Source organism: Convolutriloba macropyga, chromosome 5 (assembly GCF_964194025.1).
Source record: "Convolutriloba macropyga chromosome 5, txConMacr16.3, whole genome shotgun sequence".
NCBI lineage: Eukaryota > Metazoa > Xenacoelomorpha > Acoela > Convolutidae > Convolutriloba > Convolutriloba macropyga.
This window is the reverse complement of record NC_134472.1, coordinates 60,284,312-60,303,236: the sequence shown is the minus strand read 5'-3', so window position 1 is coordinate 60,303,236 and position 18,925 is coordinate 60,284,312. Positions and strand designations below refer to the sequence as shown.

General features: G+C 36.7%; 1 protein-coding gene across 1 annotated transcript; it reads right to left on the bottom strand.

Moving 5' to 3' along the window:
- Positions 1–1,867: 1,867 nt before the first annotated feature.
- Positions 1,868–18,925, bottom strand: LOC142339511 (ADAM 17-like protease). Its single transcript, XM_075389595.1, has 8 exons — positions 17,807–18,925; positions 15,086–15,410; positions 14,180–14,395; positions 13,575–13,822; positions 8,290–8,505; positions 6,084–6,285; positions 2,690–2,988; positions 1,868–2,366 (listed from the first exon to the last, which is right to left on the bottom strand). The coding sequence occupies exons 1-8, from the start codon at positions 18,711–18,713 to the stop codon at positions 1,954–1,956; spliced, it is 2,826 nt and encodes a 941-aa protein (XP_075245710.1). The 5' UTR covers positions 18,714–18,925; the 3' UTR covers positions 1,868–1,953.

Genomic DNA, 18,925 nt, shown 5'->3' with positions numbered 1-18,925 from the left:
TTTCGATCTTGTAATTGAGGAAATACATGTCTGTGAAATTGTAAAAATAGACACTGAATATTTGCAGATGATAGACGAACTTACTTTGTACTTTCGCAGGAAATATATGCGAGGTGAAAAAATGGGCCGGATCAGTAGAGAGCCTCAATACCCTTTGGCACTCTGGAACCACAACAAAGATGCAGCTGAAGGCTTGGAAAGAACAACAAATGCAGTTGAAGGCTGTCATTTGGGCGTTACGTCCATTTTTCAAGGCAACCATCCCTGCATTCGGACTTTTCTGGAGAATATATCACTCGATGCTGCTAACCAAAAATTCAACATTATCAAAGCTTTAAGCGGTAAGGAGAACAAGAGTCGAAAGCAATACAGTTCTGAAAGCAAACGTCAAAAAAATTGCAAAAAATTTCAAAACTGATGATGTTTCATATTTACGTTCACTTGCTTACTATACATATTCCTGAGCTTTTATACTTGCTATATGTGCGTTTTGTGATGCTATTGAATAAATTATTTGTAAAAAAGCATTACTTGAAAACTAGAAGAGCTAGAGAGCTGATAATTTGACAGTAGATTTTCTGTGTGGGATAGTTTTCTAGATTCCTCTCCCCACCCACAGCCAACACCGCCCATAGCTGGTATTGGCAGGTTTTCCCGACTTTTCCCCAATTTTTTGTTTCCGATGGTTTGATAAAGTCAACTTTCAATTTTCGAGAAAATTTTTGAATCACCGGAATTCGAACCCCTGCCGTGATTTTCGTTGCGTGCCTTAACCGCTGCGCCAATTCCGCTTTGAACGTCTTTTTTTTGTTTACAGTGACAATTTGAGTTATCTTTCATGTGTTATGTTTAAGCAAATTTAACCTAAAAGGCGGTTTGACCTAAAGGGCGCTTTGACCTAAAAAGCGATTTGACCTAAAAGGCGGTTTGACCTAAAAGGCGGTTTGACCTAAAAGCGGCATTTCAATTGTCGAAATTGTTTGTTCTCTTTTAACTTTTTCTGTGGAAGCGTTCTAGCTGTTGACGTCATTTCGTCTCGCTTGGTTCTTTATAGGCACAATTAAGCTTTTCCATTTCGCCTTTGAACTTAAAATGAGCATTCTTTATCAAAGTTAACATCAAAGTAATTAATGTTATTATTACAATTGGGTATATTGGCATTGGGTATTTTGGCATATTGGGTATAATGGCATTGGGTATTTTGGCATTGGGTATATTGTCATGTAACCATTTCGCAGATGGGATCTGTCTTTAAGTCTGGCGGCAGTCTTGAAACTTGCATTCAAGTTCAAGAAACAGAGCACTTTAATTTTCCTGATTACGATGCATTTACATTTGGAGAGAAAAGAGCCGATCGATTCGTTATGCTGCATGTTATTTATCTCTACAGTTTCTTAGCTAAACCGGAGGAAGCAGCATGTCTGATGTCTAGAAGAGCTATATATGTTAGAGAGCGAAAGAATGTTCTAGAACAAAAGCGCAAAAACGGCCAAGCAAAAATTTTAAGAAAAAGACACGTTTACAATAATTGCCTCAAACTTCGCTCGAGAGCAATAAATCAATAACAGCCTGGCTATTGGCGATCTGATGATACGTTATGGGTTTGAAAATAACGTAAATTGTTGGTAACGAATTTGCCTGGCTCTACGTCAATGTTTTGCATCTGAGGAAAGTCATTTAAGGATTATTCTATTTAAGCAAAATGATTGCAAAAAGCACGGTTTAAATGATCCAACCGAAATCCTCATTGGGTTGCCTTACTTATGAAATTTTTACAATGATAAATGAACAGATTTTTTTAAATTAATTGACAATGTCAATATTGCTTGAAAACGGCGATAAGATTGCGCTCATTATCAACAGAGGACAAATCTCAAAAGAGCAATTTTCATATAACGCAATTGTTGGTAGCTATTGATGAAATGTGATAGAAAATCATTTGACAATGTGAAGTTAAATTGCACTTTCATGGGAAATAACGTCGTTCAAGTTGCAGTATCTCTCATCGGAGCTTTGGCTGTTCAATCTATGAAAAAAGCCATAAATTGGAGCTTCCATGTCCGAGAGAGGCGATGGACTTTTGGGTGGGTTCTCGCGGGGTCGCTCGTCGAAAACTCTCTTTCTAATGTAGGAATTGGTTGTTTTCTTGTTCATTTTGAGAATCGGCCGATCAATACAGAAATGCAGCAATAGACAAATTGGCAAATAAATTAGCAAGGAAATAAAGACTATTGAGAGCACTGCGTTCTGTTTGAAGAGACGCACTAAATTCTGCCAAATGTTGCGACCTCTGAAGGCGGAGAAGACGTATGAGAATACATCATTGTGCATGCTAGATACACACTTGCCTTGTTGACAACTGCCCCCTGAAAGAAACAATGGAGCTGTGAATTCAAAAGAAATTCAAAATACAAAAACCCTTCTCGCTTTGAAACTCTCATTAATTTCAATTCGTAGGCGCTGTGAAAATGAGGAACGTTTACCCAGGGCGTCACTTTTCTCCAGCCAATTTTCGGAAGAAAATAAGAATCTCGAAAAGTGGCTCGGATGAGAAGCTTCAATCAAAAATTGAAATGCCAATTTGAATCCATTGAATTTTTTTAACGTTTGCGAATTAAATTTAGGGGAATGAAAACGATTTCCCAGTCAGAATGGATTCATAAAACTCGTAAATAATCGCGGTTTTTACCTGTACACATAGTGTGGTCTGGATATACATAGTAATCTACAAGTCGTTCACCCACAATATCTGCCACTGGTCTACACTGGCCTTCGAGTGATCCATTGAAAGACACCTCTTGGCAGCATAGCACACACTGTGGCGAGGGAGTATGACCAGATCCCATGGCTTCTGGCGAAGAGGAATCAGTCGCGTCGTGGCCCCTGGATCTGGAGTGGAAGGGTGAGAAGTCAGACAGAATGTAGGGAACATCGAGATTGCTGCACTCACAGGGTTCGAACCCAATGGAATGACAGTAGGATTTGCACCTGCATTCAAGATCAATTATGAGCATTTACAGGACAGCTCCAATATCAACACGAGTCTAATATCAACAACTTACGAGTCAAACTTCTGACGATTTTCTCTCAAACTTTTTATTGGAGTATCATGCTCGGAAAGAGGGTAGAAAACGGAAGGTCGTGCAGGTTTCAATCAATGGTTTTAACTATTTTAACTTCTGACATGGCAAGGTCAAATCCTATTACTGAAATAGTTCATCAAAGATCAGAATTGATTGTCGAGGCATACATGGTTCATGTTCGAAAAAGTGAGCAGAACTTTTCCTATATGCTGAATAATATCAATTGCTCTCACAGTTGACAGAGCAATCGGACATCCTAAACACTATGCTACAATGGCTTTGATTCTCTTCCGCGCACAGTCGCTTTTACAATAGCAAAACATAGCTTACAAATTGCCAGAAAATAGCCGCGATAGTTTCGTAGATCTGCAGTCTCAAAAAGATAGTAAAAAAACAGTCCAAAAAAGAAATTATCTTTTCGTTAAATGCTGATACGTTATTTTTTTGGTCAACAATGTATTACTTAATCCTGCCTCTGTTAGCTGCTCTTAAACAACATTCAAATAGAGTGACCCATACTAAACTGACCTTACTTCTTTGAATTAAAGTAAATAAAAGTCACTTAGAAAATGTGAGCTAAGTCACGTGTGACCAAAACTTGAACACGGGAATGAACAAAAAATTCACTGCAGTAAGAGGGGAAAATGACGTCACACATGCAATTCAGTTGAATTTGCATGAACGATTGAACAAAAAGCAGATTTGAGGTGACTGACGTCATATGGTCGTAACAAAAATTTTGACGAAAAAATAAAAACATAGCAGGACAAGTCCTGACGTACAATTCAAAGAATTTTCACTGACTAAACAAAAAACCAGACCTAGAACGGACAATTAATCGATTGGGAAAATAATTTCTAGAAAACTCAGTTCAAAAAATAAAAAAACAAAAAATCAATGTCAAAACGCCGAATGTAAACCAAAAAAACCACTAGCGAGAAAGGGAAATTTGAATGGGAAAACCATTTAGAAACATAGCTGGCAGATTGCCCGATAATAGCCGCAATAGCTTCGTAGATCTGCAGTCTCAAAAAAACAGTAAAAAAGACAGACCAAAAAAATTCGTCTTTTCATTGAAGGCTGATCTGTTATATTTTGATTAAAAATCTGTATAAGTTATTGCTGCCTCTACTAGCTGATCTCAAATAACCTTCATTTAGAGTGACACACACCCATTTGACCTTATCTCTTTGAATTAAAGTAAATAAAAGTCAATTTCAAAGTGAGGAAGTCATTTTTGAGAGTGAGGTAAGTCAAGTGTGACCAAAAATTTAATCACGCGCATGAACAAAAAAACTCGCTCTACTAAGAGCGAAAAATGACGTCACACATGCAATTCAGTTGAAATTGCATGAACGAATGAACAAAAAGTGGCTGTGACGTCATATGGTCGTAACAAAAATCATGACGACGAAATAAAAAACATAGCAGGACAAGTCCTGACGTACAATTCAAAGAATTTTCATTGAATAAACAGAAAAACTAGACCGAGACTGGACTATGAGTTAATTGAGAAAACAATTTTTAAAAAAATTAGATCAAAAAATAAGAAAAACAAAAAATCAATGTCAAAATGCCGCATGTGAACAAAAAAACCACTAGCGAGAAATGAAAATTTAATTCAAACTAAAAACTAGGCCTAGAATGAGCTGTGAATGGATTGGGAAAACCATTTAGAACAAAATCCGATCCAAAAAATGGAAAAAACAGTAAAAATCAGAGTGAAATTGCCGCATGTGAACAAAAAACCACTAGCGAGAAACCTAATTTTTGTTCAAATACCAATTTCGCACTCTACTTTAAAATTAGAGCGAAAAAAATTCACGCCGCAAAACCACTCGCTTTTTCGCTCCATTTCCTGTTTCGGCGTGACCAAAATCACTACTCCAATTTGACTTCAAAAATCATGAAAATGTGTGAACAGATCTTAAAAAAAAAAGACAGCACCCCAATACAATTCAAATTCTTTGAATTGTAAAAAACCAAGAGAAGGCCAATAATAGCCCCAGCTATCGCTGTGCGGCTATTAAAAAAAGACAGCGCCTAAATACAATTCAAATTCTTCGAACTGTAAAAAAACAAAAGGCCAATAATAGCCCCAGCAATCGCTGTGCGGCTATTAAAAATATATAATATCTTAAAATCGCTTTTGGTTGAACAACAGGTTTAGTTTCGTAATGGGAACAATTTAGATCACTCAAAAATGAGCTCAAGTGTCAAAAAGTCACTCAGCAAGTCAGAAAATGTTCTAAAACGAAAGCGAAAAAACGGTGTCACACCCCGTGGCAACGATTACATCGCTGCCACACCCTTAGGTCACATCCGGGCAAAAGATTTGGAGAACAGTTATGATAGAAAGATTTGCAGAATGCTAGATATTTAAAAAAAATGACTTTCATTGGCGGTCATCATCATGCTAACACAATTGAACGTAGACTTGGGTATTTTATAGCAACTAGTGGATTTTGAAGCAATTGGATTGATTTTCGGCTACAGTTTTGCACAAAATTTTAGTTAAGTTCTCTTCAATATCTACTAAATTTATTTTCATACCCAAAGATTACATGCTAATTACAAAGATTACATTAATAACGAATTCTTGAAAACTCAAACCTAATGTGTTCCAAATGTTGTCACACACACAAACGCAGTTAAAAAGCGTCATGAAAAGATGAACAAAACTCTGTTTTACTTGTTTGGGGCGTGACAAATTGCAATGCGACAGAAACTTCACAGCTTAGCGGCTATAAAGAGACAGTATTTTGTTTTCAATTAGGAATATTCAAAAAGTCACATAGGCGAAATCATAAAAAAGTATATGATATGAATATAAGTATATAAGTACATGATATAAAGTTCAAAAGATTTGGTAGCCCCTAGAAAATGTTTATTTTTTGATAGCAATTAACAAGCAACACTGACCGTTATGCATACGCACATGCAATCTTCTGCGAAAGAAAAAATTATCAAGCGACCATTTTATTTGGCTGTCGTACTTACTCCCCATTGTGACACACTCCGTGGTTGAGACACTCAGTCCCATCTGCCTCATGCACTCCTTCTGGGCACTGTCCAGAGTATCCAGAGCATGTTGCACTCTTAGTGCAAGACAGTTCTGCCGACTTGTAACACTGCTGTCCAGAGCGAGCAAAGTAGCAATCTCTGCAGCACTTATGATTGATGTTAGAACACTCAAAATCACCTGCAACATACACAGTACATGAAGAACTACCGGATTAAGGAAACTACAGCTCTTGTCAAAACCCAGTTATCCTCCCCAAACAAATAATTACCAAAAACTTATTTAAATTAAATCAATAAATTACCAATCATTGTTGCGAGGAATCTTTAAGATCAAACACCATTTTTACGATACAGGAAATGGATTATTGGCGCTATGCCTCGTATCTTTGTTAGACGTGTTAACGCATATTTCGATTACTCAAAACTTTTCATTTTTTTCCACTATTTTTGCCTCTTTTAGTCTCTTATACGTCCAACCAGGTTTCTGCTAGCCATAACTATTTTTGCCTCTTTTAGTCTCTTATACGTCCAACCAGGTTTCTGCCTCTGTTGGTTGGTTGTTTTGAAAATTTTGGTGACAACGACTCTGGTTTTAAGATATTATTACAAAAGCAATTAAAAAATTAGTATTGAATTGATTACATAGTTTATTTCTTATTACTATAACATTTTATTACAAGTTTATTATATACACTACCTCCATGATATATTTTAGAAAGAAAGAATAAATTTCTCCAACAATTACAAATCACATCAAAATTTGTTCGCTAGAGCAATCATTTTAGCACAGTATGGAGAGGATGGGCAACGGGATCATCCGATCCTCTTAATGTCCACCCTATCAATTCACCGATATTTAAGACAGTTATAAATTTTAAGGTTCTATGAATTTTCGACTTTTTGAATTTTTCAAAGTTCTTCGTGATTTCTCCCTGGTAATCAATACCTTCAGCTTCTTCCTCATTGCCACGGGATCGATGCCTTGCTGCTAATACCAGTTTTATAGAAACCAATTTTCTAAGTTTTTCGAAAAATTTTGAAAAATCAAAAAATCGTCATATCTCGTAAACTAGAAGGTTTTGGACGGTCATTTTTTAAACCCAGAATTGAAGCCCAAAATACATATCTGGTAGCATTTATCCAGAGCCTAGAAACTTCTAAATTTATGGAAAAATTATTTATAGATAGCATCCACTAATTCTTGGTTTTGTTTAGGAGTTGTTGTTTTTAAACTGTGATAAATTGAAGAGATTTTAGAAAAAGGCAAACAGGTGATGTCAGGAGGGATAGCTGCGCATGACTTAAGGATATTAAATAATTTGGCTGCTCGGTAATTTATAGATGAGCGTTGCTGTTTTCGTTTACACGAGGGCATGTAGAGCAACCCGACTTCTGAAAGCCTGGTTTCTCTGCCTCCCTCCTTAAACCTAAACATCTCATTTAATTAAGTAGCCATGGGAATGCATGCGTTTAACTGATTTAAGAACAAATTTAAGTAGCTCATAGATATGTAGTTCAAATACTATAAGTAAGTTGTTTTTCAAAAATATGTCGTCGCAGCGGCAACGGAAATGGATAAACTTTAATATTTTCTTTTGGGATATTAAAATTGGCATGAGGTTTCTCATGTTCGCGCAGCCATAGACAAGAACACCATATTGAATGATTGGTTCAATATTTGACCGGTAATAATTTATTAATTGCGCTCTCGGCACGTAATGCCGCAGTTTACATATTTTCCCACATTGTTTTCCCAACCTTTTCCTAACATACTCAATATGACTTTTGAACGATAAATCAGCATCTACAAACATTCCTAGATATTTACAGCACTGAGTTTGGTGTATATCTTGGTTATTGAACTTAAAACATTTATCATCGTTGGAAGCCCCTTTTACTTATTTTCATATGTACAGTCTTTTGGATATTCAGTATTAATTTATTAGCATCTAGCCAGGTTTTAAGGTTATCTAAGTCAGTTTGAACTTCCTCGTCTGTGCGATTGATGGCGGTTATGTTAGTTTTATATATCATTTCAGGAAAACGTGTTATTTTTTATATCATTTCCGGAAAACGTATTATTTTTACCTTTTTAAATTTGTCAGTTTTTCTTTCAACGCTCTTATTTGTCAAGCAAGAGCTTCCCGTTGGAAGTAACTCTTGCGTATTTAAGAAAACTAACCTATCAATCGACACTTATCATTACAGCAACGACCATAATCAGCCAAGGATCCATTCCCTAATGCCCCACTGCCCAAATGAAAGTGATCGTTCTTCAACAGGAAACGGCCTTCATCGCACTCCTCGCCTGGGTCCACTTTGGAGTTGCCACAGATACCACCCGAGGAGCCACTGTCCCCATCAGGTGCAGGCACAAAACACATACTCGCTCTCGTAGCTGACAACACAAGACTTGATTATACTTGAAGATTACACAGAAGACTCCACACATAAATAAACTTGAACCTTTCATTTTTGCCGCCTAATTTTCATTGGAAAATCAGGGAAAATAATTTCGATTCATCAACAAGTAACATTTCACTTTCAAGATCTAAACCACATTAAAGAGTCCTTAAACTATGTTATTGTGTACCCTCACAAGGCACCACTTAATAAGGACTTAATACGAGGACCACTTGAAAGCCCTGTTCCTTGACATAAAACTGATATGAAATGCGGGTACCTCAATTGTATCGAATATAAAAATTGTTCACCCAACAATGGCTTTTCTATGAAAAAAATCTGTAACTCCAGCTAAGCAATATTCTGCAGTAGGAATTGGCTGCGAACAAGCTCCAATTCATTTAATAGCCTCGCCTGGCAGCTAGAGTAAAGACCTTTTGACTTCAATATCATTCCGCTCCAGCAGCTATAAGTGTGACATAAGGCCCAAAATTCATAGGAAATTATATCAAAATAAGAAAAGTGTGAAATTTCACAAAGAGACCAAACCTGAGAAGCTTCGGTTGAAAATTGCTATAAAAAAACTCACGATACTGGCTTTTCAATTTTTTAATATTACAAGGGCACCCAACGCCAACGATAAGTTCGTGCAAGCAAATAAAGTAAAAAATGCATGTAAAAAATTGACAGGTCATAATAGGCTCAGATAATTGTCCAATACTGTAGAAAAAAAAGAAGAGCTGCGAAAAATTAAGAACAATAGTTTTAAAATTTCTTCGACATTTCTCAAAAAAAAATGTTGTTTTGTACCAATCAAACTGAAATCACTTGGTATCCAAAGACACCATAAAAATAGGCTTTTTTCAATTCCCACTTAAAGCAGAAAATAAAACGATAGGCGAAAAATCGATAAAAGGTTGCCTAAGAAGCGGCAAAAAAAACCACCAAAAAACTACCAAAAACACTTAAATCTCTTTCAAAACCAACCAAAAATAAAAAATAATCACCAAACCTCTTAACCAAAAAAATATTGCAAAACAAGTTTAAAAGACGCATAAAAAAACAAAAAAATAACTCGCTCAGAAAACTTTTCACACCTCAATTTCTTGCTCTCCCAAAAACAGTGGAATTAACTAAACTCACAAATAAATTTTTTTCAAAAAACATACTCCGGAACAGAATCGAATTAAAAATTAACTTACTAGCCAACCACTAACTGAGAAAGTAAAAATAATTATTCAATTAAATCAATCAATTTCGATAAAATGGAGACAAATAAAAAAGAAACTATTTATTTCATTACATCAATTTTGATCAACAAATAAGGAGACAAATTACAAATAGTGAGAACACAAATTTCACATGTTCTTGGGAAATTTTCACAAGCTACGACAACAACCATTGTTTTGATATCCGATTATCTTACTTTTGTCGGATGATTAGCAAACAATCAAAAAACAACAAACGGAACATCCCCAGAAAGAAGAAAGCCAGCAAGAAAAGAATTAAAGAATCAAATCTCAAAGGTTGTTAACATTTTAAAACACTTAAAACTGCAAAGTGTCGAGTTGTTTTCAGCAGCACACCAAAAAACACCTTTTCGGCTGATCCACTTAGCACCCTTCAGACACCAAATTGCACAAGAGAACAATTAAAACAAATAAAAAGTAACCGTTAAAAACGGCAGAAATTGTTCAATTATTTACCGAAAAACTGGCCAATCAAACAATATTTTTCATTTGATAAAACCACACTAACAAAAACTAAATAACAAGTGAATCTAAAAACTGTTCTGAAAGTCCGAAAAACCAGAAAAAAACAAACACAAACTGAAAGAATTTAGCCAATTTTATCTAAAACAAAATTAAATTGATATCAACCAAATCAAAATGTCACAAGAACGAATATATCAACTGAATTAAACCGGGAAAAATGCCCAAAACAGTAGAAACTTCAAAAACGAGAAAACTAGATAGAAAGAATTCAGAAGAATTCATACTAGAAAGAATTCAAAACCCACCAAAAAGGTGAAATCGCAAAACTAGCTCTATCATTGAGTTAGTCAAAAATGCTTCCAAAGGTACAGTTACCTACAAACAGTTCAGAAAAACAGCTTCGAAAAACCGCACGTGATCAAAAAACTTTCGATCAATTAGAGAAAATTTCTTCACACCTAGTTTTCTAGCTCTCTCACAAATGCGGTATGATTGCTCTGTTAGACCATTTAACCCAAAAAAAACAGTTTTCACGTGCGGCATTGAGTTTTTCATCTTGTCTTAAAAACACTCCAAAAAATCATCGATAAAAAAGCACTCCACCAATACTCCTCTTCGAGTCCTAAAAAGACACTCCTCTTCGAGAGTCGTAAAAACCTCGAGACAACCAAAACTCCTCTTCGAATTGTAAAAAACAGCGACCCAATACAATTCAAATTCTTCTTTCAAAAAACCACGAACACCACAATATAGCTACGCTTATCTCACAGCTTCACAGCTATAATAAACATAGCAGGCAGATTGCCGGAATAGATGCAAAAAATACACTTGCGTGCCGTATAATAATAGAAAGATACAGATCAAAATTGAAAATCGACGCCGCTCAAAACGTCAGGTGAAAAACATGCAGCGATAAAATGATAAAACTTGTCAACATTCATTCCGAAGAAGCCTTTTATTAGGGACCTTTACTGCACATATAAGTTCCTTCGACCATAAGCTAATTCAAATAAAAAAATAGGTTTTAACGTGCGAAAGTCATTTTATTGAGTAAGGTAAGTCACGTATGATCAAAATCTAATCACGCAAATGATCTAAAAACCCTTGCTAGATAGAGATTGAGAAATGACGCCACGCGCGCAAACAACGTTAGTGAGAGGAAGAAGTCATTCAGAAAATAAGACTTTTTCAGCTTTGTTGTGAGAACAAATGTAAAACGAAAAAGAGCGTCAGACAACGAAACAAAAAAAATAAGCCGGAAGAATTCTGTAAGTTGGAAAGATTATGGAATTCCATAACACATTATTGAATTCCATAATGTCTTAGAAAATTTATCAATTTCCGTAAGTTCTTTCAATCGAAACATCATTTTACAATATCAAAACAGTAATCAATTGGTAACTTAAAATAAAACTTTGTCGCTCTAAAAATAAACATTAGCTGTCGCTTTAAATCACAATGAACGCGATGAAACTAAACCAAGACCAAAAAATTGATCAAATCGAAATTATTCATGAAAAAACTACAGAGACAGAACAAAATTCAAACGCAAAAATTCGCATGTTACCAAAACCAAGCCCTACGAAGATTCTAAGAAAAAGAGGGTAGTTCAAAAGTGAAGCTAAAACCTCAATACCATATGTTAAAAAAATCAATTGCAAGGGAAAAAACTTTAAAGAAATCAAAGGAAAAAAAGACAGAAATTATAAATTCAAATCGATCATTTTTAATTAAACAAAGGCAGGGCGAATAAAACTATAGGTCTCAGGAGAAGGTTGGAAAGAAAAATGCTAGATTGTGGAGAATAAATATATTGTGGAGAAAACTCATTCGCAATTTCTGAAAACTCAAAACTAAATTTGAAACTCTGAAATTAAAAATCAAATTTATAAAAAATTGAGGTAAAAAATATATGGATATACATGAATTTTTTTGTTATTCAGCAATCGAAGTCAAAGAACATTACATAGCCATCCTCCTGTTTCAGTGAGAAGTAAAAACAAGCTCAATTGCGAAATAGTAAAAGAATTTGAAAAATGTTCAAGATATGGTAAAAATGTTCACTGAATTTTATAAAGATTTATCGCCAAAAGAAATTAAATAGCAACAAAACTCAGCCAAAAACTCCAACAGTGGACAAAAAGACTATTTATAATAAATAAACTCAATGTACAAACAATAAACTTAGAAAGATTGACAGAAACCGCCAAAATCGGAGTAGTGTGTACAACTTTATAAAAACAAAATACCTCACGTCAAAAAGAGACTTTCAATTCAGGAATTATCAAAAAGACGCTGACATTATTACTAATTTGATTTGAAAAAGTAGGCTCAAAGAGCCAAAAATGAAGAAATTAAAAAACAAAACAAAATGATCAAAAAAATTGAGAAATATGGGCCAATTTTGCATTTGAAACACATTAATAAGCTCTCAGAAACATTGTGCTATCGATTTCAGATGGTTGCATATTCATGCGGCATCGATCAAAATTTATTTCTACAAAAAAAAACCAAGCTACAATTAAAAAACATAACCGACTAACGTCGGGCGAATTGCTCTCAAACGACCGGCGAGCGGTTGGCTTGGTCAGTAGCTAGCCACGGGGTGGGGGGGGGGGGTGCACCGGGGGCTGATGGGGGCAGCACTGGGTGGGGGGGGGGTGCAAAAGCGCGGGGGGGGGGGAGCCAATAGTGGGGGTGGGGGGTCAACAAAGGGGGGGGGGTGTCAACCTCTAAGAACCGCCCCTCACACCATAAGTATAAGTCTCCAAGACAGTTTGAGCTGAAACAGACCTGAAAGGCTCTAAGAGCACATAATGCCCGCTGGGCGCTACCTGTTTATCCCGTTTTTGAGGACGAAAAGTCAAAAGCGTCAGACGAAAAAATGGTCAAGCGAAAAATCGCATAAAAAAAAGACCGACAGGACTAATATAATTGCTACAAACTTCGTTTGAGAGCAATTAAAAATTGGGTCAAATTGACGAAGACACGGCTAGAAACTGTCATCTATATGCGCCAATCTCTCAAAAAACTCTTTCTTAAGTCAAAAACTCATTCACTGAACGCACCGGACGAACAAAAAACTTCGCTTGCTCAGAAAATTTAGTTCATACGGCAATGTTACTCACTTTCACTATTAGGTCAAAACGCCGCCTGAACAAATAGTACTACCGGTAAAAAAAACCTTAAGAAAACCAATGATCCTCTTCGAGTCGTAAAAAAACCAAGAGCACCACAATATAGCTCCGCTCAGCTTCGCAGCTATAATAAATCAACAGTTTAAAAAACCCGACATCTGACCTCATTTTCTGAATGAGGAATTACAGGCAATGTATGGCATATGGAGTACCTAAAATCCTTCCAATCTGTGTGCGACTACAGGGTGAGAAGTGCCGATTGTTCCTCTGCAGCCCACTGACTGCTCGAGCATTCATCAAGTAGTGTCCTCCCTGATCAGCAGAAGGCTGGCACTCGGGCGGGTCATGATTACTTCCAAAATTATGGCCCAATTCATGTCCAGTCACCAAGTCGGCTGCCTGGGTAAGAATCGGGGCACCCCAGTTGTAGAGCGTTGTGATACCAGTATTGCGATAATTCCTAGAAAGAAACCGTGCGTTTGTTGCAGATCAACTATACAATTGCGCAGTTCATTTAATACTATGAGGTAGCTTTTCATGTTCAGAACAAACATACACAAGGAAAAAATTTTAATCTTAATCTCGAAAAACGCCTCGACTCAAGTCCGAAGCAGTTGTTTTTAAGCACAATTTAAAAATTCCGCTTCGTTAGTTAGAACTTTTTTTCAAACCGAAGTACAAATCTGAAACTCAGTGCTGAATCAGCTTCATCAACAAGCAAAATTTGAAGTGGAACGAGAACTCTTCTTTATTACAGATAACTTAAAACTCATCAATATAACCCATGAACTTAATATCGAAACTCAGTTTCACTCACAGAACTGTTTGTGTTGTGCGTGTAGATTGAGCAGAGTCAGAGATATAGAGTCCCATGGTGCTGCCAGCACATACTCCGTGGTCCTCGTGTGCCACTGCCCTGTACGCCATCCCCATCACTCCCTCCTCCAGGTCTTCGTATGTGAACAAATGGCACAGACAGAAGTCAGCGTGGGAAAAGGAGTTACCCCCGCCAACATTGTTATACCTCTCCATGCTAAAAACATCCGTCAGCTACTAACCCTTTCCAACTTAAAAATGACTTCATTTGTTTGGTGCACTGCCTCAAATTTGCAAATTTGGATATTTATCTATATGGATCTGGAATCAAAACCGGAATTAAAATTAAGTATTTAAGTCCTCTCATTCAATATGAGTAAATTTAAAGTTGATTCACATTTTTACTACGAAACAGTAAATGAAAAAGGAAAGGCATCGGAAAAACCAAGAAGTACTTCAAAAGGCAAACAATATCTCGGTTACAGTGGGTGGAATAGGTCAAAACGAATACTTTGTTAAAACTGTACAATAATAGCCCCAGCTATCGCTGTGCGGCTATTAATCAGCATAATTTGGAAAAATTGCCAGCATCCTTAAAATGGACGTCAAGAACACTCGTCCGTTAGAATTGCTGTTCTCGGCTATCCACAATGTGATATTAACAGCATCTGTCCATGATTAAAAATTTCACACTAAATAAGCATCAAAAACCCCACACTAGTTTGCATTCTGCATTCAATAACTCTTGTCGCCAGGTTTCAACGATATAATTACTATCATAACTAATTACTATCGGAACTAACAAAGAATTAGCCTTCGGAAAAAAGATGAAGGTCCGACTGTTGAAGTCGGAGGAACAAAACAACTGAGTGGAACATAATGGTCTCCAAAATCACTGATCACGTACCTAAAGGCACTTAGTAGATCCTGAACAGTCCATTTTCTGTCCGCATTGTAGTGAGAGGAATCCAGAGAGGCTTTCGAGTGAATGATGATCCGTTTGATCTCGAATCCCACTCCTGTAATCTCAACTCTTTCCTTCATGTCCTCGTCTACGAAACTGAAGTCAGTGTTGATGAACAAATGATTAATTCGGTCGATTAAACCAATGAGGTAGGATGCAGTAGTTTCGAAGTTCGAATTTCCCATTTTGTTGAAAAATTTGAAGTCAGCCACTAAGAGAAGAGGACAGCGAATGTTGGTGATGGACGGCAGATATGCCGATCTCGGCACTAAAACGAAAACAGCAAACATAACAGCCCAACGTCGGGCGAATTGCTCTAAAAACGACCGGGAAGCAGTGGGCTGCGGTAGTATTCAGCTGCTGCTCAGGGATTCTAGCATTAGCAGGGGGGGGGGGTGATTGAGAGGTGTCAAACTTAAGAAACGCCCTTCACACAATGAGCTTATCCTCAAAACAGTTTCGCTGAATTGGATGTACAGACCAGTAAGGTGTTGTACTACATGAGAGTTGCTCAGCCACTTCATTACCTCCGAGTGAAACAAAAAACACGGTCGAATAAAAGTCGCATTAAAAAAGACGGCATCACTAAAATAATTGCTACAAACATCGTCTCAGAGCAATTAATTACTATTTTATTCTATTTAATAGACCACTTACTGTATCTCATTTTCAAAAAAGAATTTAGGAAGCTTTGTCCTACTAAAATATTTAAGAACACAAAAAAATATTGTTGTTAGACAAACACAGTGAAAACGGTGATAACATCCTAAACAAAATTGAACATTATGTGCCTCTAGACAGCAAACTCCTACTTTGTACAAAATCCAATGAGAGACAAAAAAGACAACACTTAGAGAATTTAGCTAGCATAAATCGAATTTTGCTAAAAATGATGTCAATGTTAACGAGACATGCTATCACAATTCTTAAACACTGTAAAATTCCGCACCCTTGAACATCATTTACCAAAATCTACGAGAAAAAGTACTAAGAGACCACATACAAAAATTAAAAACATTAGACAACAATCAAAATTCATTAAACCATTGTAAAACAATTTGTATCGAAGCACAAAAACATCAGCTATAATCTTGAATAGAACAATAGAAAAGATAAAATATTCTTGGATGAGCGATCGAAAAAAAATGTGAAATTGATGAACTTAAAAAGTTTTCAAATAATGTAAAGTTTTCAAATTTATGAGTTTTTCAAGGACGCCATTTTTCTATGTCTTTGGCTCCGCAGAGTCCTGCGCACTTTTCTTGCAGAATTCATATTCAACTTTGATAAAAAAAAGATAATCAAATTTGCTGACAGTCAAAAAATGAAAAAAAAAAACACTATAAACGTCTTTTGTTATGTCAAAATTTTTAAGCAGGAAAAATAAACGTGTTATGTCCCAAGCCTACAAAATCTGTTGATGCTTTTTTAGCCAAAATTAAAAGTTATTACACTAAAGTTCTAATAAAGACATGGTCCTTAGCGTTTCTAAAGTAGCGCTTTGTGTATTCATTTTATTTGAAAGGGGAATAGTCGAGAGAGCTGACAAGTTTGAGCATTTAAACCTAAATATCTCATCGGAAAATCAAAAAAATCAATTGCCTCTTCAACAATCGATTCAGTTTTCAAGGAATCTCTAATGACACCCTTTTTATATCTCTGCACAAAAAGTATCGATCGACCAAAAGTGGCGGGACAAGAAAAGAGGCATGGCTGGTATAAACTTCCCAACCCCAATTAGATTTGTATGGTTACAAATTTGTATGGAACAAAAATCATTTATAAAGCTATTTATCTGATAGTTGTGCATTTTTCACAAAAACTCAGTGTATCCTCGGTTTCACAACAGGCAGCATCTGTAACGTTTGCTACATTTTCAAGGAATACATGAATTTTTATTTGATAATTATAATTTTTGGATGGAAAATAGAAACTGATTTTTTGAAAATATTTTTGCTTCAGTTCTGTTGATTAGTTGAATACTTTCTCTGCAAAAACCTAGCTATTCAAAAAGATAACGAAACGTTAAATAACAAACCAAAAAAGCTCTGAAGATAAGTAAAACAACCCACCGTCGAGCGGTTGCCTTGGGTAGTAACCAGCTGGGGCTTAGAGATGCTAGCGTTGGGTGGGGGGGGGGGGGGTCAAGTGATGGGGGGTAGGGTTAAAAAAGGCTAGAGGAGAGGGGAGTTCAAATTGACAGGTGGAGGAGGGTGGATAATGGGATTGTTGAGGGCGGGGTAATGGGGGGGGGCTGATGGTGGGAGGCTGGGCACGAGAAGGTGAGGTGACTGTGGGGGGTCAAACTTTTAAGATTAAGAACCGCCCTTCACACCATGAAATTGTCTCCTCAAAACAGTTTTCGTGAATCGCATTCTTAGAGTTTAGTAAAGCTTGTTGCTGTAATAGAACTTGATGCCCTCAGGGCGCTACCTGTTTATCCCGTTTTTGAGGACGAAAAGTGAAATAGGTCAGACGAAAAACCGGTCAAGCGAAAAATCTTATTAAAAAAGACCACAGACTACTATAATTGCTAAATTTCGTGTGAGAGCAATTAAACAGATCTCATCTCGATGGAGGCTTTTTGTACATGATGTCCCCAATGTCCCTCCGATGGAAAAAAATTCGAAAAACTCAATTTAAGATTAAAAATGTAAGGCTTACCTCTTCTATTATGTTTCCGTGATTCTGTATGTTTACTTTCTCTGATTGTTTGCTTTTCATTGTCATCCTCGGGCTTCCTGAATGTCATCCGATCTGACATTGGACCCATGCCATAATAAACTAACATAGAGCACATCTCATGTACACTCAAATCATGTTCTTTCTCTTTATGCCTCCACAATGGCTCAATGTGAACAGTCTCGGACTGTTGGTAGCTAATGGATCCAGTAATAAAGGAAGACTCGTCAATGTATAAGAGCACCTTACTCGAATGAGGTTGATCTAAATCTACTCCAGCTAAGAATGTGGAAGAAATGTTAAGTAGTGAATAGTCATTTTCTAGTACGTGATTCGACTCGTTCACAATCTGAATGCTCAATTGTGGATGTTCGGCTGAGATATCTTTCGGCCATACTTTGAGATTGAATGTGCGATTCAAGGCTTCAAATGAGATATGTGTGGATAATGATTCTACAGAATGAGAGGCCCGCCTCTTAGAAAGACGTTCATTTAGCGTAAATTTAGCAGCAGCAGCGCCACGATTAACCCCACCGCGAGAACTGAGAGTTGAAGAAGGGTTTGATAATGATGACTTGATTCTAATGTCAGCTACGTGAACTACTGAAGAGGAAAAGTGAGAAGGAATTGCACTTTGAGTTGATGTGAGAAGCGTTAGAAAGAAAAGCAGAATAGCTGAGGAAACATATAGATGACTTAGAAGCGAGGGAAACACAGCTGATTTTTGGTAAGTACGTGGACCATTGCGGGAAAAACGGATGGGTGGAAGAGGGCGTAGGAGGAGGTGTTGATGGTGGTGGATGAGTTTGTGGTGGAAGGTGGGGGGAAGTAGCGGGCGTGTTGTCGAGTTTGACCTTGAAAGGCCAGACATGAAGCGACACGCTATCATTCATTCAGCACAGATTAGAAAAGGGGGACAAGTCAGCAGCACTGTTAGTTAATGTTTTGTACATAATTAATCTGAAACAATACCATCGATAGTGGTGAGCGCCAAATTTACAGCTGAGCAGTGAACAAATGTAGCTAATTCAACCATAGCCAAACCGCCAATAGTCTCATGACAACATAAAAGAAAAACTTTAAGTTTTACGATAACAAGTT

Bases quoted from the DNA above. Each gene is read 5' to 3' on its own strand.
- LOC142339511 (XM_075389595.1), bottom strand. From the start codon at position 18,713: ATGATAGCGTGTCGCTTCATGTCTGGCCTTTCAAGGTCAAACTCGACA. The intron at 8,506-13,574 runs GTACTCCATATG...TTGTGTTGTCAG, and splicing joins ACAGATTGGAAGGATTTTAG to CTACGAGAGCGAGTATGTGT. The intron at 2,367-2,689 runs GTAAAAACCGCG...TGTTTCTTTCAG, and splicing joins AGACCACACTATGTGTACAG to GGGGCAGTTGTCAACAAGGC.